The 17,446-nt window shown below is 38.6% G+C and overlaps 1 protein-coding gene and 1 non-coding gene across 10 annotated transcripts in view; both read right to left on the bottom strand.

Annotated features, from left to right (window-relative positions):
- Positions 1-17,446, bottom strand: part of LOC134840715 (dynein axonemal heavy chain 2-like) — a 446,672-nt gene that overhangs the window by 4,481 nt on the left and 424,745 nt on the right. For all 9 annotated transcript variants that reach the window (XM_063856710.1, XM_063856711.1, XM_063856713.1 and 6 more), the window contains 14 exons: positions 12,169-12,339; positions 11,466-11,577; positions 11,077-11,221; positions 10,704-10,903; positions 10,147-10,273; positions 7,459-7,632; positions 6,858-6,985; positions 6,226-6,634; positions 5,604-5,795; positions 3,965-4,152; positions 3,300-3,642; positions 2,553-2,702; positions 1,500-1,676; positions 150-242 (listed from right to left, as the gene is read on the bottom strand). In XM_063856710.1, coding sequence (XP_063712780.1) covers positions 150-242; positions 1,500-1,676; positions 2,553-2,702; positions 3,300-3,642; positions 3,965-4,152; positions 5,604-5,795; positions 6,226-6,634; positions 6,858-6,985; positions 7,459-7,632; positions 10,147-10,273; positions 10,704-10,903; positions 11,077-11,221; positions 11,466-11,577; positions 12,169-12,339 — 2,609 coding nt within the window. The remainder of the gene's footprint in view (positions 1-149; positions 243-1,499; positions 1,677-2,552; positions 2,703-3,299; positions 3,643-3,964; positions 4,153-5,603; positions 5,796-6,225; positions 6,635-6,857; positions 6,986-7,458; positions 7,633-10,146; positions 10,274-10,703; positions 10,904-11,076; positions 11,222-11,465; positions 11,578-12,168; positions 12,340-17,446) is intronic.
- On the bottom strand, positions 2,764-2,877 carry LOC134840780 (U5 spliceosomal RNA). The gene has a single exon (XR_010162447.1). It is a non-coding gene; the product is annotated as a U5 spliceosomal RNA (small nuclear RNA).

Genomic DNA, 17,446 nt, shown 5'->3' with positions numbered 1-17,446 from the left:
ATTACTGCTCCATAAACCTTAAAAGGCAGTCGGAACATTCAGGGCTTCGCCCTGATACGAGCAGTCTTGTTACCTTTTATATTACTTTTTTATCCTGACCGGTATAGTTGTTCTTGGTTTCATTTCCATGTACTAATTGAGCGACTTACCTTGATATAGGCACCGTCCCTGGGGGGCCCGGTGATGTTGCTGTCATCAATGGTCAACACAGTAAACTCCCACGAGAGAGAGTCCACTGAGATCTAAACAGAAAAAAAACTGTTTATTCAATTGCTAAAATAATTATCGCGCGTTAGCCTGAATTATGTTTATATTCACTGCTTTCAACGTTTTTGCAATCTTTAATGTATATTCCAGTTTTGCCACAATTAGAACTTTTTAATTTTTATCGCTGCATTTTGTCATCTGGAAACGTCTGAGACGTCTGAAAACGGACCAAAAGTCTTATGACAATCTCATAGGAACAAAAAACCTCATACCGATCTCACTAATTTGACATTCATTAATTTTATATAAACCTGAAAACAAATCATTGTTCCAACCATCGAAAAACTGTCGAGGAACACTGGTTTGAAATTTTTGACTTTTAGTCTAATTTCGAGCAAAAAAGCAAGTGGGTAGGCTTTTCATAGAAGGATAAGCCGCGCACTTCTATTCAAGCCCTGAAGACATAGTTTTCGAAATGTTTCGCGTCATTTTAGCAACAAAAAAACTTTGCAAAAAAATGGACAAATTGTAATTTTTTTTTGCATTTTTCGTTAATTTGTGGTCATGTTTCGATGAAATTTGTTGTCTAATATGCGTATTTTATTATGACTATCGAGAAAGCCAAAATTCTAGACAGAGCCTAAAGTTCAGAATCTTTCATCATACCACTCACAAAAAACAACAGTAATTTGAAAGAAAATATATATTTTGTAATTTCTTTTAAGGATATGGTCGTAACATTCTGACTTGCAGCTATCCTTGTTATTATAGGTTCCGGGGCAACTCGCAACAAAAGGCAACTCGCAAAATTTGACGAATGTGGCAACTCTTATTATTCAATAAACATAGCCAACAGTGGAAAAAAGAGTCAATGAACGCAGGAAAACAGAATTATTCAAAATCACCACTTTCGAATTTCAAAACAAAACAATTGGCCATTATTTTTTTGAATTTCTAAAACAGCTTATGATGGCTTTTTTTCGATAAAATTAACCCAACTTGAGAAAACTGGATCAATGGGTAAATTTTTATTTCGCTGAGAAATCTGAAAATTAAGTTCCATTTCCGATACCAGAAGTCGATCGTGTTTTTCAAAAGCCAAACCGCGAAAAAGTAAATTTGAGCCTGAATTTAAATCTTTTCCTGAAATAAATCATCACCACGGCCAATAAGGAGTCTGATATTTTCATCGACTCTTAATACGGATAAAACGCAACATTGGCAAAGTAGCGGGAGCTTGCTGTGCTTCAAATTTCGAAGACAACTCGCAAAACCATCATAATATGACTCACGTTGTTCTGTCTGGCGGCTGTCTGGAGTAAGGCAGTGAGGAATCCAGTGGGGAAGGTGAAGGCGGCCAGCCAGAAGATGGAGGGGGGCTTGGCGGTTGAACACCACTTCTCGTAGAAATCCACCCGCTGGATCAGGTCACGAGTCCACGAACCCAAAGGCTTCAACGTCGGGTAGGCCTGAATGGACAAAAAAGTTAGTTATCATGTTAATCCAGCATAGTTTATTCTTCGTGATGGAGTTTTCAGACATGTTTATTTTTCAAAATTTGCTGAGGGATTTTCTTATAACCTAGTATTTTTGAATTGACTTACTAGTTTTCGTGTTACTTTCCATCAAAAAAGTGAGCCAAAAAAACTTTTATGGTGAAATTTTGATTTCGAATTTCGCACAACAAATTGCACCATATTAAAACTGGTAAAATTCTAAACAATTCTTGTGTTCGTCATTTTACATTTTATGACTAAAATTAACCCAATTTGAGAAACATGTGTTTTATCTTTCGGAATTTATTCTTTTGGTCCGGATAATTTAACCTGAAAAAAAATCTGAATATACATTGAACTAGAAGGTTACTTAACAGAGGGGCCTTTTTGGTTATATCCGTAAATGATGAAAAGACGAGATGAAAAGTTTCAAAACAAAATTGGATCATTGTTACAAGAAAAAGGTGACTATCAAAATGGCGCCGGAAAAAATGAAGCAACTTCAGTTAATTTAGCTACAAAAAGTCCTTTTCCCAGTTTTTTTTGCCAATTTCTTCACAAAAAATTTACAAATAAGAGTCCAAATGCGTTCTGAATTGCCGTTTATTTCCTCACTTTTACAATTTTCCGAGTTGATTCAAGGCTCTGGATATCAGCCTTGTGTTTCGTAGCAATATCAATCCAATTTTGTGTTTCATTTTTCATTATTTAGGACGGGGGGGGAGGGAGGGTATAACTGAAGACGACCCCAGTCTAGTACAATTGGGCAGCCATCACAAATATACTCGAGCATCATTGCGTCATGTTTTGGGAAATTTGAATGTGACCTTGAACCTAATCCGTTCTTACCTTGGCCCATTGAGGGGGTACTCTGGCCTCGTTGATGCAGCTGAACACCTCCTCTAGGTCACTAGACATCACCACCAGACCCTGGATGCCCTTTTGCAGGTCCACGAGGGAACTCTTGATCTGCTTCAGCAGAGAGTTGTATCGCTGGATCTACATGTGACAACAGAACAATCCCAATTTCACGAGAAGATCGAAGTTCCCAGTAATTGTTACCCAGCCGCCTTAGCAGCTGGGTTCAGAAAAAGATACAGAATTTGCTTTCTGAGCTCCCGGAACTCGATAGTAAAAGGCGATCAAGTTACACGTTAGGAGTACAGATAACACGACGATGGAACTCAATTAATCTAATTCAAAGTGATGACATTGGGCAAATACTTGAATACGTTATTCTCTCGAGTCTTCAAACAATATAATATTTTTCTAATTTGACTTAATCGACGTTGGCATTTTCCTTTTATAGTTATTATCATTTATTTCGACGTCTTTATTTAGACCAAAAGTTCTCGAAATGCATAATTTAATCTTGCTCGGTGTAGTTACGCTATCTAAAGACACGCAAAAAGCCGAATCAGTTTAGATTATTGCAAGAGATGCAAGCGTGAAAGACCAAAATTGTAACCAGCGATTCAATCATTGAGAAGAGACCATTTTATCACCGAAAAATGGCAATATGGGAAAATAATATAAAAAAGATCTGTCCTTATTTAGACAGGTTGCATTTTGCGAAATAATAATTTTTTTAAGGACCTCTTGGAGAAGGACGACATTAACTGGACTGAGATCGTCTTTCAAGATCTTCGCAGTTCCGTCGTAGTCCAGTGGATCTGGCACTTTAGACAGCACATCTCCAGCTAACTGGAGCACCTTGTCCTCAACCGTCTGGCCTCCGGCGCCAGCTGAAACCTGGGGTTGCAGTGACAACAGGGTCTCGAGAAGGGTTCGGGTCTCTGTGATCTGGGAGGCGATGTCGGCGTTCGGATGTTGCCCGAATGCCTCGGGATGGTCCATGGTCGGCAGCCGATTGATCTCCTCGGCATACCAATTTTTAGTTCCGTCTCGAGGGATGATGTAAGTGGGAAGCGACGAAAGCCTAACAAAATTTTATGCTTGAAAATTGGGAAAAAAGGTACCTATAAAGCATAATTTTCGCCATTCTAAGATCCCTAATGTCTTACAAGTCCAAAATTGCAGACTGCTTCTTAATGCGTGTAATGAATTGCATCGACTAAGTTAAACATTCGCCCACCTCAAGAGACAAATAATTCTCTCCCCTCTCGATTTAATTTGGATTAAATTTGTTTAGTGATGTGGGTTTAGTACTCAATTCTGATTGGCCGAATATTCCAAATTAGACTCAAGTAACTGCATAAAACCCCCCTTATGGAGGATGAGGGTGGGGGTGTCAGACTCACTTGAAGAATGGGACTTCTATTGCGTCTGGAGTGAAGTAGTCGTTGATGTAGGTGGTCAGCAGTCTCCTGTCCCAGTCATCAGTCACGTGACCACCGTAGTTCACTCCTGCAATAAGGTACTTCAGAGTGTCCCAGGGGGTGTCGTCCTTGTACTCGTCCAAGTAGATGCACAACAAGTTCTCAGACACCTAAAATTGCGCAGAAGGTATTAATATACATCTTTGTTAAGGAAAAAAAATGTGCCCAGAAATTTGTGGCTCAACTATTTTCTGAGGCACAAATGTCTCTGCACCCTTTTTTGTAATTAAACTTACATGTAAAATTTGATGTAAAATTTCGTACAATGTTGGAATTGAAATAATACTCGTACTATTACACTACGCTCGCTACAGCTTGCTTGCGTAAATATAACTTAAAACCAATTCATTGAATGATGATTACCCTTGCGATAGCAAGGGTATTGCAACCGGGTACTAGACTTTCCCCCCCGTAATTAACTTTGTCCACAGGACTCATTGGACTCCTGGCTCCTGGTGGTACCTTGGTTCATAACGAATTCAAACTCTGTATTGTCTATCGCACATTTAGACTGATGGTAACGAATTAGCCTGGGACGACGAAGGACCTGGGTTCAAACTTAACCAGGACCAGTTTTTTTCAACCGGTAAATGTTCCGGTTCAAAAAAAATTTCGACCTATTATGTGTCTGCATCTGGTTTGTCGGCTTAGTTGCCCCATTTAAGAATTGTTTATTTTAGCTGTAACCTATTTTCACTGCGGTTGTTTTTAGCATTTCAAAAATCCGGCCAAATTTTCTTTTCATTTTGGTTGTAGTTTTACCAGCTCAATTTGTTTAAAAAATTTTTTGTCTTTTTTAACAGCTTAAAAAATTTCGGCTCAATTATTATCGACTTGGTGGGCTTTTATTGCGTCGTCACGTTCAAAAAAGTTTTTGTGCACGTTTATGTGCTCTGAGGGGAAAAGGACGTAACATTTTGAATATACATGAAGGGTTTCTGCTCAGGTTTTTCAACTTTGTTACCGTTTGGTAATAATAAAATCAAATCCAATCAACCATTCGGCGCATCTGGCGTAGAGGTATTGTCTTTCCGCTTATTTTTGTTCGCTTAGTTCCGCAGAAACGACTTTTTTGACAACTTGGTTTCTGTATAGCTTTCATAACCTTCTTTGTAGAGTCTAGTGGTGCAGGCAACTTTGTTCCGGTTATTTCAGGCTTTTGTTGCAAATTTCATTGACAAAAACGAATTTTCGAATTTTTTTTTCGTTTAATTTTCATATTCATTCATATTTGTATCGCAAATGGTGCGAAGCGATACAACATTTAACACGGAGTTTCAACTCCGTGTTAGAACTTACAGATTTGTTTTATGCTTGATATAACTTTCTATTTATTTCAAAAACCATTTGTCTATTTTTTGATAGTAGTATTTTTTTTCTAAATTGAAGGCCTTCAAAGATAATCAGAGGGTAAGAATTTTCATATACAATAATGCTACATAACCTTTTCGTGATAAAAATTGAGATCATGGCTAAATTCAAATTAATAACTCCAGGCCTGAGATTTTAAATGGACGCTAAGCATTACACACTATGACAATGATGGCACAAAATCACTTGCCTCAAAGTCTGAGTCGTTGAATCCGTAGAACACATTCCATCCCAGCTGTCTGAACTTCCTCCTCTCAATCAGGACAGAGTGGAAGAAGCAGAGACTGAAGAGGAGCTTCTTATACTTGCTCTGCATCTGACACTTGTGGAACTGGTCGTCTGTGATGAGTCCGTAGAGACGCTTCAGATTCGCCTTCAGACCCTGCAAATCAACGGAGTTCTAACTATGCCAAACTCGTTTCATAGCACACTTCTTCATGCTTTTTTTAAAATTAGATACAATCAAAGTACCAGCTTCTTATAACTGTTGTTATTTTATATCAAAATAACTGTTGTTATTTTACAATCAAAATCCCTGCTTTTTATAACTGTTGTTTTTTACATCAAAAATAACAGCTATCAATTAGTTAAAAACTTGCTAACTTTTAAATCTAAACCATGATCCGTGCTTGTTGCCTGCAAGTGTGACAATAGTTCTCAGCCCGGAAAAATAATTCAAAAATAACAGGTAGTTCCTAAGCTGGGGAACAACAGCTGTTCTCCGCAAAGAGCTGATGTTCATATCTTTTGATGTTCATTTCATGCTTGAAAAATAAATATATGATCCAAGATGAATAGATCGATAGCAGTACCTTAGGAGGCTCTGTGGTCATTTTGAGACCCGACTGCAGAATCGCAATAGGGAAGTCCGGATTAGGACTAGAGCTGAGCCACAGTCTGAAATCTTTGTGAGTCTCTTCAATTTGCAGTTGCTCTACCAATTTGTCCAGCTGTGGCATCCAGCTCAGAGACAAGTGGCAATTAGCCAGGAAGACCCAGTTGCCTTCTTTGACCCCCTCTTTGATCATTCGGGTCGCAATGGGTGCTTGACCTTGACCCAGAGACAGGGCGTGGAATCGGGCGTCCATGTTCTTCTGACTGGCCAGAGCCAACAGGTTCCCAGTGGGGTCCACTCCTGGCGATAGGACAAAAATTAGGGGTGTTTTTGTACTGGAGTCATCCCACACTTGAGCCATGTCCAGCACTGGAGGTTCCACAAATCTTGAACAATATTTAAAAAAATGAAATCCGATCAAAACACCCATATAAGAGATATCTTGCTAATACAAATCTATTTCTTCATTATATCAGCAGAGATAATATATATTTTGACATTTAATTATACCCAGACTTAAAACTATCAATGGCGACACAAAAACTGACATAAAGTAACTATAATGACAAATTTTGATGGAAAAATTCAATAAAAACTAAACAAAATTACCGTGATCCCAAATTGTTCTGAATGAATGTTGTGGCACAGAATGACACTCTGTCTTGTCTCAGAGATCTCACGATGATCATTCTCTGCAGTTCATTGCATGAGTCCTCCCACTCACCAGGTAGAACAGCCTGCAAAAAAAAACCAAATAAATTTTCGAAGACCATCTTTTCAGAATTTTTTCAAAGAAACTTTTCAGCGTTTTTTTTTCAAAGTGAGACGATACATCCACAGATTAAAGTATAGATTTGAGACGAAATATTCAATCCCTCAAATGTTTAGGAAAAAGTAATTGAAATAATTCGTTCCAGAAAAAAATTATTCAATGGTTCATGATTTTAAGTGAAAACTTGTTCATTTTCACCAAAATTAAGTCCGAAAAGCGAAAACTTACATTTTTTCAACATGGAGCGAACTTTTTTTTAAAAAAGAATATGTTTGAAATCCAAATCACGATTGGAAGGGCTTTAATATAAACCGTTATCGACTAGACGACCAACTTAATAATTTTCGACAGAGCAAAAGTATGTTAAAGCAACAAAAATGCTTTCAAAACAAGAAGCAAAAACTTATTTCACTGCTTTGAGTACTAAAGCTGAATGACCTTTTCTGGTTCGGCGCTGGTGTACCAGATGGACCAGTCTCTGGGGTACTGTTCGAAGGAGGTGATGACCCCGTGGAAGTTGGCCAGTTTGTCCAACTCTGTGATGTTGTCCCAGTTGGAGTCTGTGAGCCACTGGCTACATGGGTTGTCCATTTGCTCCTCACGGTCAAGCACCTGCAGAACAAAAACAGAATAAAAAATAGATTTTTTATTTTCTTCAAATTAGTGTTGTTTTTAGTGGGAGCTGTGATTCGAGAACTATGCGATCGCGTAGAGAATCAGTGAATTAGGCATGACCAACAAAATTTGTTATCAAAAAATGAATAATAAAAAAAGCGAAAGAAGAGATAAAATTTTCTTTTGAAAATCTCTATTGACAAATAAGCGCTGAAAGAAACATCCAAAACTAGTTTTCTTGATATTAAAATTAGGTTTTGTGCGCCGAAAATTATAAAAATAAATAGTTAACTTCCATATAACGAACGTTACTCGATCGCGGTTTTTGCTCGGAATTGAGCTAAAAATAAAAAATGTCAGCCAGTTTTTCTCGACACTGGGAGAATTTTTTGATATGATATATCACTAGACCCAATGCATTTATTTTGAGTGGAAAAAAAAAGAAAAAAACTAAAACACATCCGAATACACAGTTCCTCCCATTTTCAATGGTCGGAACAATAAATTGTTTCCATGACATTCTACCCTATTCCAATCTACCCTATGCTAATCTACCCTATACTATTCTATCCTACATACCAACCTACCCTATACCAATCTACCCTATACCATTCTACCCTATAATTAAAGCAATTGAAACTTACCCCATCCTCTTGAAGAATCCGAAACAGTATATTTCCGAACAAATCAAAGAACCATTAATTATGATCAAAGAATAATTGACGCACGTGAATAAAATATCAAAGCAACGTAAAACTTGCGCGTTCAAAATGGAAATGAGTTCAAAGCATGAACGAACAGAAATTTTAATCCAATGTTGCTATAGAAATGCGTTGCGGCTATTTCTTAAACAAACAAAAGTCATATCACATCAAGTCGACATAGCGTAGCGGATAATGCCTGTGTTTGAAAATCAAAAGCTCGAAAGATCAAATCACCAAGAAGTCAAATTTTGAATGAAATTCGAAAATTACTGAGGGTTTGACTAGTTGATCACAAAAGGAGGGGTAGACCCCCCAGTACCAGGCCAAGGCGGTTGAAGTTTTTGAGTGATATTGTCGTCAAGATCAAATTTGTCCGACACGTTTTCGATTTCCTCAATGACCAAGTCAAAAGCAGCATTGACCATTTCAACTGGTACGAAACTTAGAGCTGGAATTAAGCGCAATGACAAATTGAGATCATAATTAGTTTCGTACAGTTGCTTCAGGCCCACTTCGTTTATTTTCCGGTTGAACGCTTGACATAAATGAAAATAGCAGCCTTTCAGCAACGCTCCGGTATGGTGACTAGCGAAAGCGTTCAGTGCTGCACGTTCAAAATCGAGGAGAATGCGGTGAGGCTCGGTGTTTTCGTGGAGTCTGTGAAATGGCTGTTTCATTTTCTGCACTCATTATGGTATATAGGGCAGATTAGTATAGGGTAGATTAGTATAGGGTAGATTGGTATAGGGTAGATTGGTATGTAGGGTATAATGGCATAGGGTAGAATGGTATAGGGTAGTTTGGAATAGGGTAGATTGTCCTGCCACCAATAAATTGTGCTGATAAATTGTCCTCTAGGCATTCTCAGCCGTCAATTTAGTTTTTGTTACCCTTGAGATTAGTAAAAAGCAAACTGCAAAAAATATCTCAAATGTAAAAGGTAAAAAACTAGCAGAACCTTACTACAAAATTATTTTAGAAAAAATGTGGTTTCTTTTTGAAAAAAAACTTGAAGAGAAACAGACTTAGCTTCTTATCAGTATACTAAACTTTCAACTACACTATTTTGAGAAAATTTTCTTGAATATTTTTTAGTATTTTATTTAACTGGTATTTTTTGTCAATTTTATTGTTCCGACTTTCGAAGAAAACGAAATATTTAGTGGTTTTTTTATTCAGTCAATTTTCGGCGATCGAAATAACAGTTGTTAACAAAGATATTTTAAATCCCATTGAAGATATCAGTTCCCTGAAATCAAATGTAAAAAGATATTTTACCTCCGATCATTTTTTTTGCCAAATTCTGGGAGTTTGAAAATTGCCAACTTGGCCATGCTCTGGACTAATTTATGTGCGATTCGAAAACTTTATTCATAATGTTGAAAGCGTAGCGCGCATTATTTATGCGTGGCAAACTATCCCGCACAACAAAATCGTTCCAAATTGAACTGAGGCTATAGCTAATCAATCGTATTAATTTCGTACGACTCAAATTTTTACACTTCATCTTTGATATTGTCCAAATATTATAGGTTTTTAGTATTTTCTTTTCCCAAAAACTATTCAATAGAGATTAAGGGGCATAGTCGGAACATTCAGGGCTTTGCCCTGATATACGAGCAGTCTTGTTAAACTTATAATCTACTTCCTGTTAAAAGCATAGAAAATTGGACAATAGCGTGGTTTCCGTATAGATCACTCATTGTTTTTCGTTTCCAAGTTTCCTTTTAAAAAATCGAAAATAACAAATTTGCTTATCAAGCGGCTCGGCTCTATTTTGAGAAAAAACGCGAATAAGGATACTTACAATTCCGCCCTTGAGGAAGAACTGGTACTCGTCAAGATTCAGTTTCTGGGCAGCTTCCAGGATCTTGGCACACATTTGGAACGAGAACAACAGCTTGTGTCTCTCGAAGAGACCTCGACAAGTGTATCTAAACAGAAAAGATTTGGATGTACATTTAAGATAAACTTTCAAATTTTTCAGGTGATCTATTGGTCTTCAAGTATTACCGAATGAAAGAATTATATTAGTTGTACAAAAAGTCGAAGTTCCAGAGAAGAAGAGGCGTAAGCTGTCATAAGCTGATTCCCGAGGTTAAATTCAAATTTGTGAACATTGTTTCAGGTCAGTCATATATTTCCATTTTTCAAACGCTGCAGAAACCCAAGAATGATCATATTTGATTTCAAAAAAAATCTGCAACCGACGCTTTCTTTTTGGCTGAAAATAATGAGATGACCTTTTTGGAAGACTTTCAAAATAGAGCTAAGCTGTTTCTTAAAAAAAACCAATTGGACACTCTGGGTTCTATTAAATAATTCACGTGGATAGAAGCCAATATTGCCCGCTTAATTAATTACCTATACACTGCATATGTGTGGAAGTCGTTCAGTTTGGTGATCCTCTCTTCTAGTCTGGGACTCTTTGTACACCTGTCTATGGAGAGATTGAACAGATCTATGTATGCATCTAGAGAGAACTGGTACATGGGGTCTATCCTTCCCATGTCATTCAACACGAAAAACAGAATGGAAGCACGCTGCGCACACGGTTTGTAGCCCTACCGGAAAACAGAAAAATAGAACAACTCAACATCAGAAAATTATGTGTTGAAATAAGCAGCCTACAAAGAGATACTCCCACATGGTATCTGAATTCCAGTAACAATCTAGGGCCAAAAAAGTTTGAGTGCATAAAAATGATGACGACGATCATTATGCAAAAGAAACTGACGTCTCGGGCGGCGTCGATTTTCTTCTCAGTCTCCTCTGATATCACCAGGGACTCAGTGACCTCCTGTGATGTAATCTTACTTTGCTGCAGAGTGTTCACCAGCTGTTCATCGTCTAACAGAGATCCCTGTGCCTCGTTCAGGAGTCTGAAAAAAACTCTTGGGTCATGTTTAGAGAATCCATAAACTATTCATTAATTAAAACTGCGCTTGTCTGAAAAACAATTTCAACTCTTCAAAGAAAAGGATATAAAAAATATCAGCTTCAATAACTGGATATTTGATGCGAGAACCAATTGTATTATCTATGGACCCGGCAGATAGTATAATAGGTTCATTGGAAGAGGATGATCAGGAGCGATGATATTCTACAGAGATGTCATAAGCTCACCGTAGGATCTCGTTCTCCAGCTCCACCAACTTATTCTTGCCGCCTGCGATGTTCAACACGAGGGTGTCCTTCTGCTCCTCCAGCTCTGGCCTCTCTTTCCGCACCACGATACCTGAAGATTGAAGTGAACTCTTTTGTATGTGTGCGTGTTCCATCAAAAAAACTTCATCACTTGTACAACCTATGTACTAAGCTATTTGATACGAACTTTTAACTCGCAGGAGCATCAATTTTACTAGGTAAGAACTATAGGTTGATGTGCATGCCAGCCGAACTATAAACAGGCTACCATATAATCCGGCCAAAAACAAAGGGCAGTTGAGCAATACTGTAGTTATGTTAACAACTATGTTAACAATTACAGTTGAGAAAATCATGCAAATGTCAAGCAATGCGCAACTTTTGGCTGGTTTATGTACCCTACCCATTCTCTGTTTGTTAAAACTTTCGCTGGTTTAGTCAAATTCAAAAAACATATCTGGTGAAAAAATTGCTCTTGTTTCTACAAGAAAATGATTAGGAAAGCATTCACCGCGGACGCAGAATGTCAACTATTGAGTTAAGCATAAGGGTGCTCTCCCTGAAATTAATTAAATCATAGCGAATTCGACTTGAGTTTCACAAATAACGTGCTATAGCAGACCTGAAGATAGTTTTGAATCTTACAGGTAAAGCTTCTAGAAAGAATGAAAGGTTGCGTTACCCAACAGCTGTGCTTCTAAGCCCTGTTCCTTCACGGCGAAGTTCACTATGGCCGCTTTGGTCGATATCTCTGGACTGTAGTGAGGGTTGGCCAGTTTAGTAGTCATGTAGAAACGGAAGTCCTGATGGTAATCCAGTTCTTTGTCTCCCAGTTTGATCATCAGTCGACCACCTTAAATTTTGAACTAAATTTGAACCACAATTTAGAAAAACCAAAACCTAGAAGATTTATTGGCCAATATTGTGATATGGGAATGTTCATTCAACTGTTTTACGCTTGAGAAGATGATGATTGTGATATATTGTCCCTTCGGATGGCTGTGGACAGCTATATCGTCGTTTAATGATAATGTTGTAAGCTGTTCGAATATTAATTAGCGCTACTGGCTATCGATTGTTATTGATTGTTTCCATAATTTATATGTCTCGAGCGGTTAAGACTTATCTTGCTTTTAAGGACGCAGGATTCGGTTCTTAACTTCTGGAATATCGCTAGTCGATCGGCGCAAGTTAGAGCATGATTCTAATATTTTATTCTCTTCAAGTCTACCCAATTGATTAGTAGCTCTGTCTAAATCTCCTCTGGTTGGTATTAATTACCATCAATATTTACATAGTTAAATAAATATAAATGTATGAACTTCATTTCATTAAAAAGGTTAATTATGTTATCTATTATAGCATAAGAATGCATGACGTCATGTAGTGATGTCACACTACCTCACAAGAAGAAATCTTCCCGGGTGGTTTTGAGTTTTTGACTGTTTACAGTTAAAATAATTCAGTTTAAAACTTATAATCAAATTGACAAAATATATACTGCTACAAGGAAATTGTTTATTATGTATCACGTTATAACGAGCTTTAATTAAGCACTCATTTAAAAGCACACATTATCACTTCGATTTAAATAATTTGAAATAAAAGTGAGTTGAGTTTAAATGGGAAATATTTAAAAGGGGAAAGAAAGCCACATTGAGTCGGGTTATGGGAGTTAAATGATAGATGAATGAATCAAGTGTATGATAGCAAAATAGGTTCAGTTGTCAACTATAACTAAGTTTGCGGTGCAAGTACTGTAGTGTCGTGTAGCAGACGATTGTTGTTCGTCGCTTCGTTGTTTTTATCTTCTTTCTTTGTTGGTTGCTAGTCATTTCTTTTGTTCCATTGGTGCCCGAATTGGTTGTTGCTTTTTCAAATGAGGTGACTTCATTCTTTTCATGGCCTCTTCAATTGCGAATAGATTTCCAACAATTTCACAGTTATCTGTTTTGTCGAATTATTCACTTTTTTGTTGAAGTTTGCAACTAGGAAAGCAATTTGTACTCTGGTGTACGTGCGTAAAAGTTGAACTTGGTTTTTCAGATTGTGTTCTCAGGAGTCATCGTTTCTTCTTCCATTAGGCGTGTTGTGCCTTAGTTGGCCTTACTCCCTGAATGAAGGCGATAAGCTTCCTTGATTGTTGTCAGATTTCCACTATTTCGACGAAGGTTTTGCATTTTGTCGCAATCAACGTCTTTTTGTGCTGAATCTGGCTTTTGTGGTCTGTCGTCGTGTTTTCTACAGACGTTGTAAATCACTCGTATAGGCGATTCAGGCATTTTGCTGGTTCGCCTGAGCAAAATTTGGCATCAGTTAGAATTAAAATTGATGAATTTCAGTTTTTCATCAAATTTGTTGATATTTATGATGTTCTAATTAGCTTTTAAAGTTCGCGTGTTGTTTTTCAGCAATGCTTGTAAACTTTCGAGGTTGTCCTAACAATTCCGTTGGATCTTTGCTGGCACATTTGAGTGTTTTCTTTCCGCATTTCTGCAAAGATATCCCTCGAAAGTTATTTTTCTTGTTTTTCCTATACTAATACATGGGAATGTTGAGAATTGATGTATGTCATCAAATTTTGGTCTGGTAGTGGAACAACTTCGTGCCTGTTCGTCATTGGTGATTTGAAGATTAATGAGCCCAAAATTTTTGAATTTCCTTCGACTCGTTGATGGGGGACGAAAAACTTTTTTATTCGTAATGCTTAAACATGGGCGGTGAGGGTGATTTTTCGTATCTCGAGATGTACACATTTCCTCCTCCGCCGAGCTTCTGGAGCCTCCTTATTGGTGGTCTTGGGATCATTGGTAGTGAAATTTTCAAAATCCATTCAGAAGTTTGATGGGGGACGTGAGAATTTTTGATTCCCCATCTTAATACATGGCCGGAGAGGGTGATTTTTGAGATCTCGGCTTTTAAACAATTCCTCCTCCGCCGGGCTTCAGGATCCTCCTCATTGGTGCTAGAGAGCTCACTGGTGTCAAAATTTTTGAGATTCGATCACTGAGTTGTCGGGGTGCTCGAAACTTTTTTATTCGTGATCTTAATACATGGGAGGTTGAGGTGTTTTTTGATATCTCGAGTTCTATACATTTCCTCCTGCGCTGCGCTTCTGCAGGCTCCTCATTGGTGCTACAGAGCTCACTGGTGTCAAAATTTTCGAGATCCGATCATTGAGTTGTCGGGGTGCTCGAAACTTTTTTATTCGTGATCTTAATACATGGGAGGTTGAGGTGTTTTTTGATATCTCGAGTTCTATACATTTCCTCCTGCGCTGCGCTTCTGCAGGCTCCTCATTGGTGCTACAGAGCTCACTGGTGTCAAAATTTTCGAGATCCGATCACTGAGTTGTCGGGGTGCTCGAAACTTTTTTATTCGTGATCTTAATACATGGGAGGTTGAGGTGTTTTTTGATATCTCGAGTTCTATACATTTCCTCCTGCGCTGCGCTTCTGCAGCGTCATTTGGGGTCATATGATGATGATTGAGGGGGTCGATATTGTTGTCAGACGTATATGAAGACTTTGATGTCTGTTTTTCGGAAGATTTCGAAGATTATGTTAAAAACCGTATTTTCTCGTAGTTTATCAAGTCCACATCCTATCTTGGGAAGAGCGATTTGTTTGATTCCTTGTTCGATTAGCTGTTTCTTCATGCAGTTGAGGCTTCTTGACAAATCGTAGTATGTTGGCTTGTCAAAAAATTGTGGTTTAGTGACTAAATTAAAAATTGATTTGTTTTCCCAAGGCAAAGAAACTGAAACTGATGATCCAACTATCGGTGTTTCAATGCTTTTTAGGGTTGGTTTGATGCATGGGTAGGCACTGCTGATCTGCTGTGCTACTCCTTTTGCCATTTGAAAGTCACTTGAGACGCAGTGAGCTATAGAGCCAGGGAATTGTAAAACATCCCCTGATCCCACAAAGATATTTGGTTCATATATTGCATTTACCGAATCTTTGCTGCTGCTGGGCCCATCTTTTCGTTTAGTCATTTGTTTCGCTCGCTTCACGCTGTCCTTAATAATGTTCCTTTTCGCCTCTCGTGGAGGAAAGTCTTCATTCGCCTCCTCCGCTTTCTTTCGTATATTTGCTTTATTGTCCTTCTGCGTTGATCGTGGAATGAATGTAACTGGGGCCACTTCGTGTCCGTCAACGGTTCGGAGTCCATACTTTCGCGGTTGTTTTGGGCGGCTGGGTATTGGATGGTATCTCACATCGTTGCTGAAGCGCGTTTGGCAAAATATTTTGTCTCGCGCTTCGACTGCTGCTTTGCGCTTCGTTCGCGATGTTTCTTGGGCCATGTTTTGTCCATCGTTTTCGAGATTAACTGTAGTAGGCATTGTAACCGCTGTCTCGTTCATTCGTTCGTCGTTATTTAGTTCATCGTTGTATTCAAACTCAGGTGGAGCTAAGGGTTCTGGATCTGGGTCCGGTGGAAGTGCTGGTAGCGGCGGTGCTGCTATTGGTAGCGGTACCAGAGGCAATGGTGCAACTATTGGTGCTGCTGCGGGAATTGGGACTGCTGCAGGAGCGATTGGGGCTGCTGCGGGTCCTCCAAGAGGTACTGACAGTCGGATTCGAGCAGGTGCATCGGGAAGGTTGCTTCGTCCACCGGTTGCGGGTTGGATGTCGTCTAAGAGTTTGGGCAAAGAATCGTCGAAGAGTCCTGGTTCACTTCGGTATTTACCAAGTGAGGGATCCGTTTCAAATTTGCTTGGATCAATAGTCTCGAGATCTTCTGGTTGATGCTGTGGAATAACAGGTCTGAGACGAATCCGGTGTACGCATTGTGTGAAATTAGTTCCCATTTTACGAATGATGTAGTTTGAATTTGTCAATACTTTTTCAACTCTGTACAATGGTATCCAGACTTGCATTGATTTGCTCCCAAAATCTGATTGTGTTGTCAACAGAGGATTTAATAATAAACAAAATGAATGCTGTTTCAGTGGCTGGGCAAGTGCTTTTTGATCGTAATATCCTCGGTATTTATGGTAAGCTGAAATTAAGTTCTTTTTCGTTTCTTTGAACTTTTCTAACATCGCATCTTGCATTGCCGTGACAAAATCAGATTCAGCTGTTACTGTTTCAATTGCTTTCGTTGAGAAGCGGAGATCAAGTGGTTTTGTCGGTTCTCTTCCATGGAAAATTGAGCTTGGGCAGCATCCAATTGATGAAGAGTATGAAGTATTGTGGATAAATGTTGCCAATGGGACATATTTGTGCCAGTCCGACCATTGTTCATTAGTGTTCAGCTTTAGGATTCGTTTAAGTGGTCCATGAGATCGTTCGACAAGACCGATAGTCTGCGGGTGTTTTAGTGTGGCATGGTTAAGTTGAATTTCGAGCAATGTCGTCAATTCGTGCATCAGTTCTGAAGTAAATGTCTTTCCAAGATCAGCTAGAATCTTCTTCGGGATATAACTATGAACAAAGAACATCTTTGTAAGTTCTCTTGCAACAGTATCAGCGCTAGCATTCGTCAATGGTGCTGCAAACAAGTATTTCGAGAATACATCGATTCCAGTGAGAACAAACTTGTAGACTGGTGACTTCATTGGTCCAACTATATCAATTTGCATCATATCGCCTGGGAAACATTGCAATGATGAAATTGGTTGTAATGGTGGAATCTGGTGCTTTGCCGTTGCTTGTTTGAGTTGCAGACACGTCAGGCAATTTTTAATCGTATTTTTCAGAAATTCAGTGAAGCCGGGAAGGTAAAATCGTTTTCTAAACTCTTCTGATGTCCTTGTCATTCCAAGATGTCCGCCAGTTGGCGAGTTGTGGAGTCGATACACAACTTCTTTCCAACGATGTTTAGGTAGGCAGTATTGTTTATACTTCACCTTTCCTGTGTCATCGAAGAAGTTTCGGTACAGAACGTCGTTTTCAAGTATGAGTCGATTAAATTGCTTCGCATATTTCTTCTTTCGACTGTTTTCGTACGTGAGG

Source organism: Symsagittifera roscoffensis, chromosome 2 (assembly GCF_963678635.1).
Source record: "Symsagittifera roscoffensis chromosome 2, txSymRosc1.1, whole genome shotgun sequence".
Taxonomy (NCBI): domain Eukaryota; kingdom Metazoa; phylum Xenacoelomorpha; order Acoela; family Convolutidae; genus Symsagittifera; species Symsagittifera roscoffensis.
The sequence above is the reverse complement of the archived record's forward strand: the minus strand, read 5'-3'. Positions and strand labels throughout refer to the sequence as shown.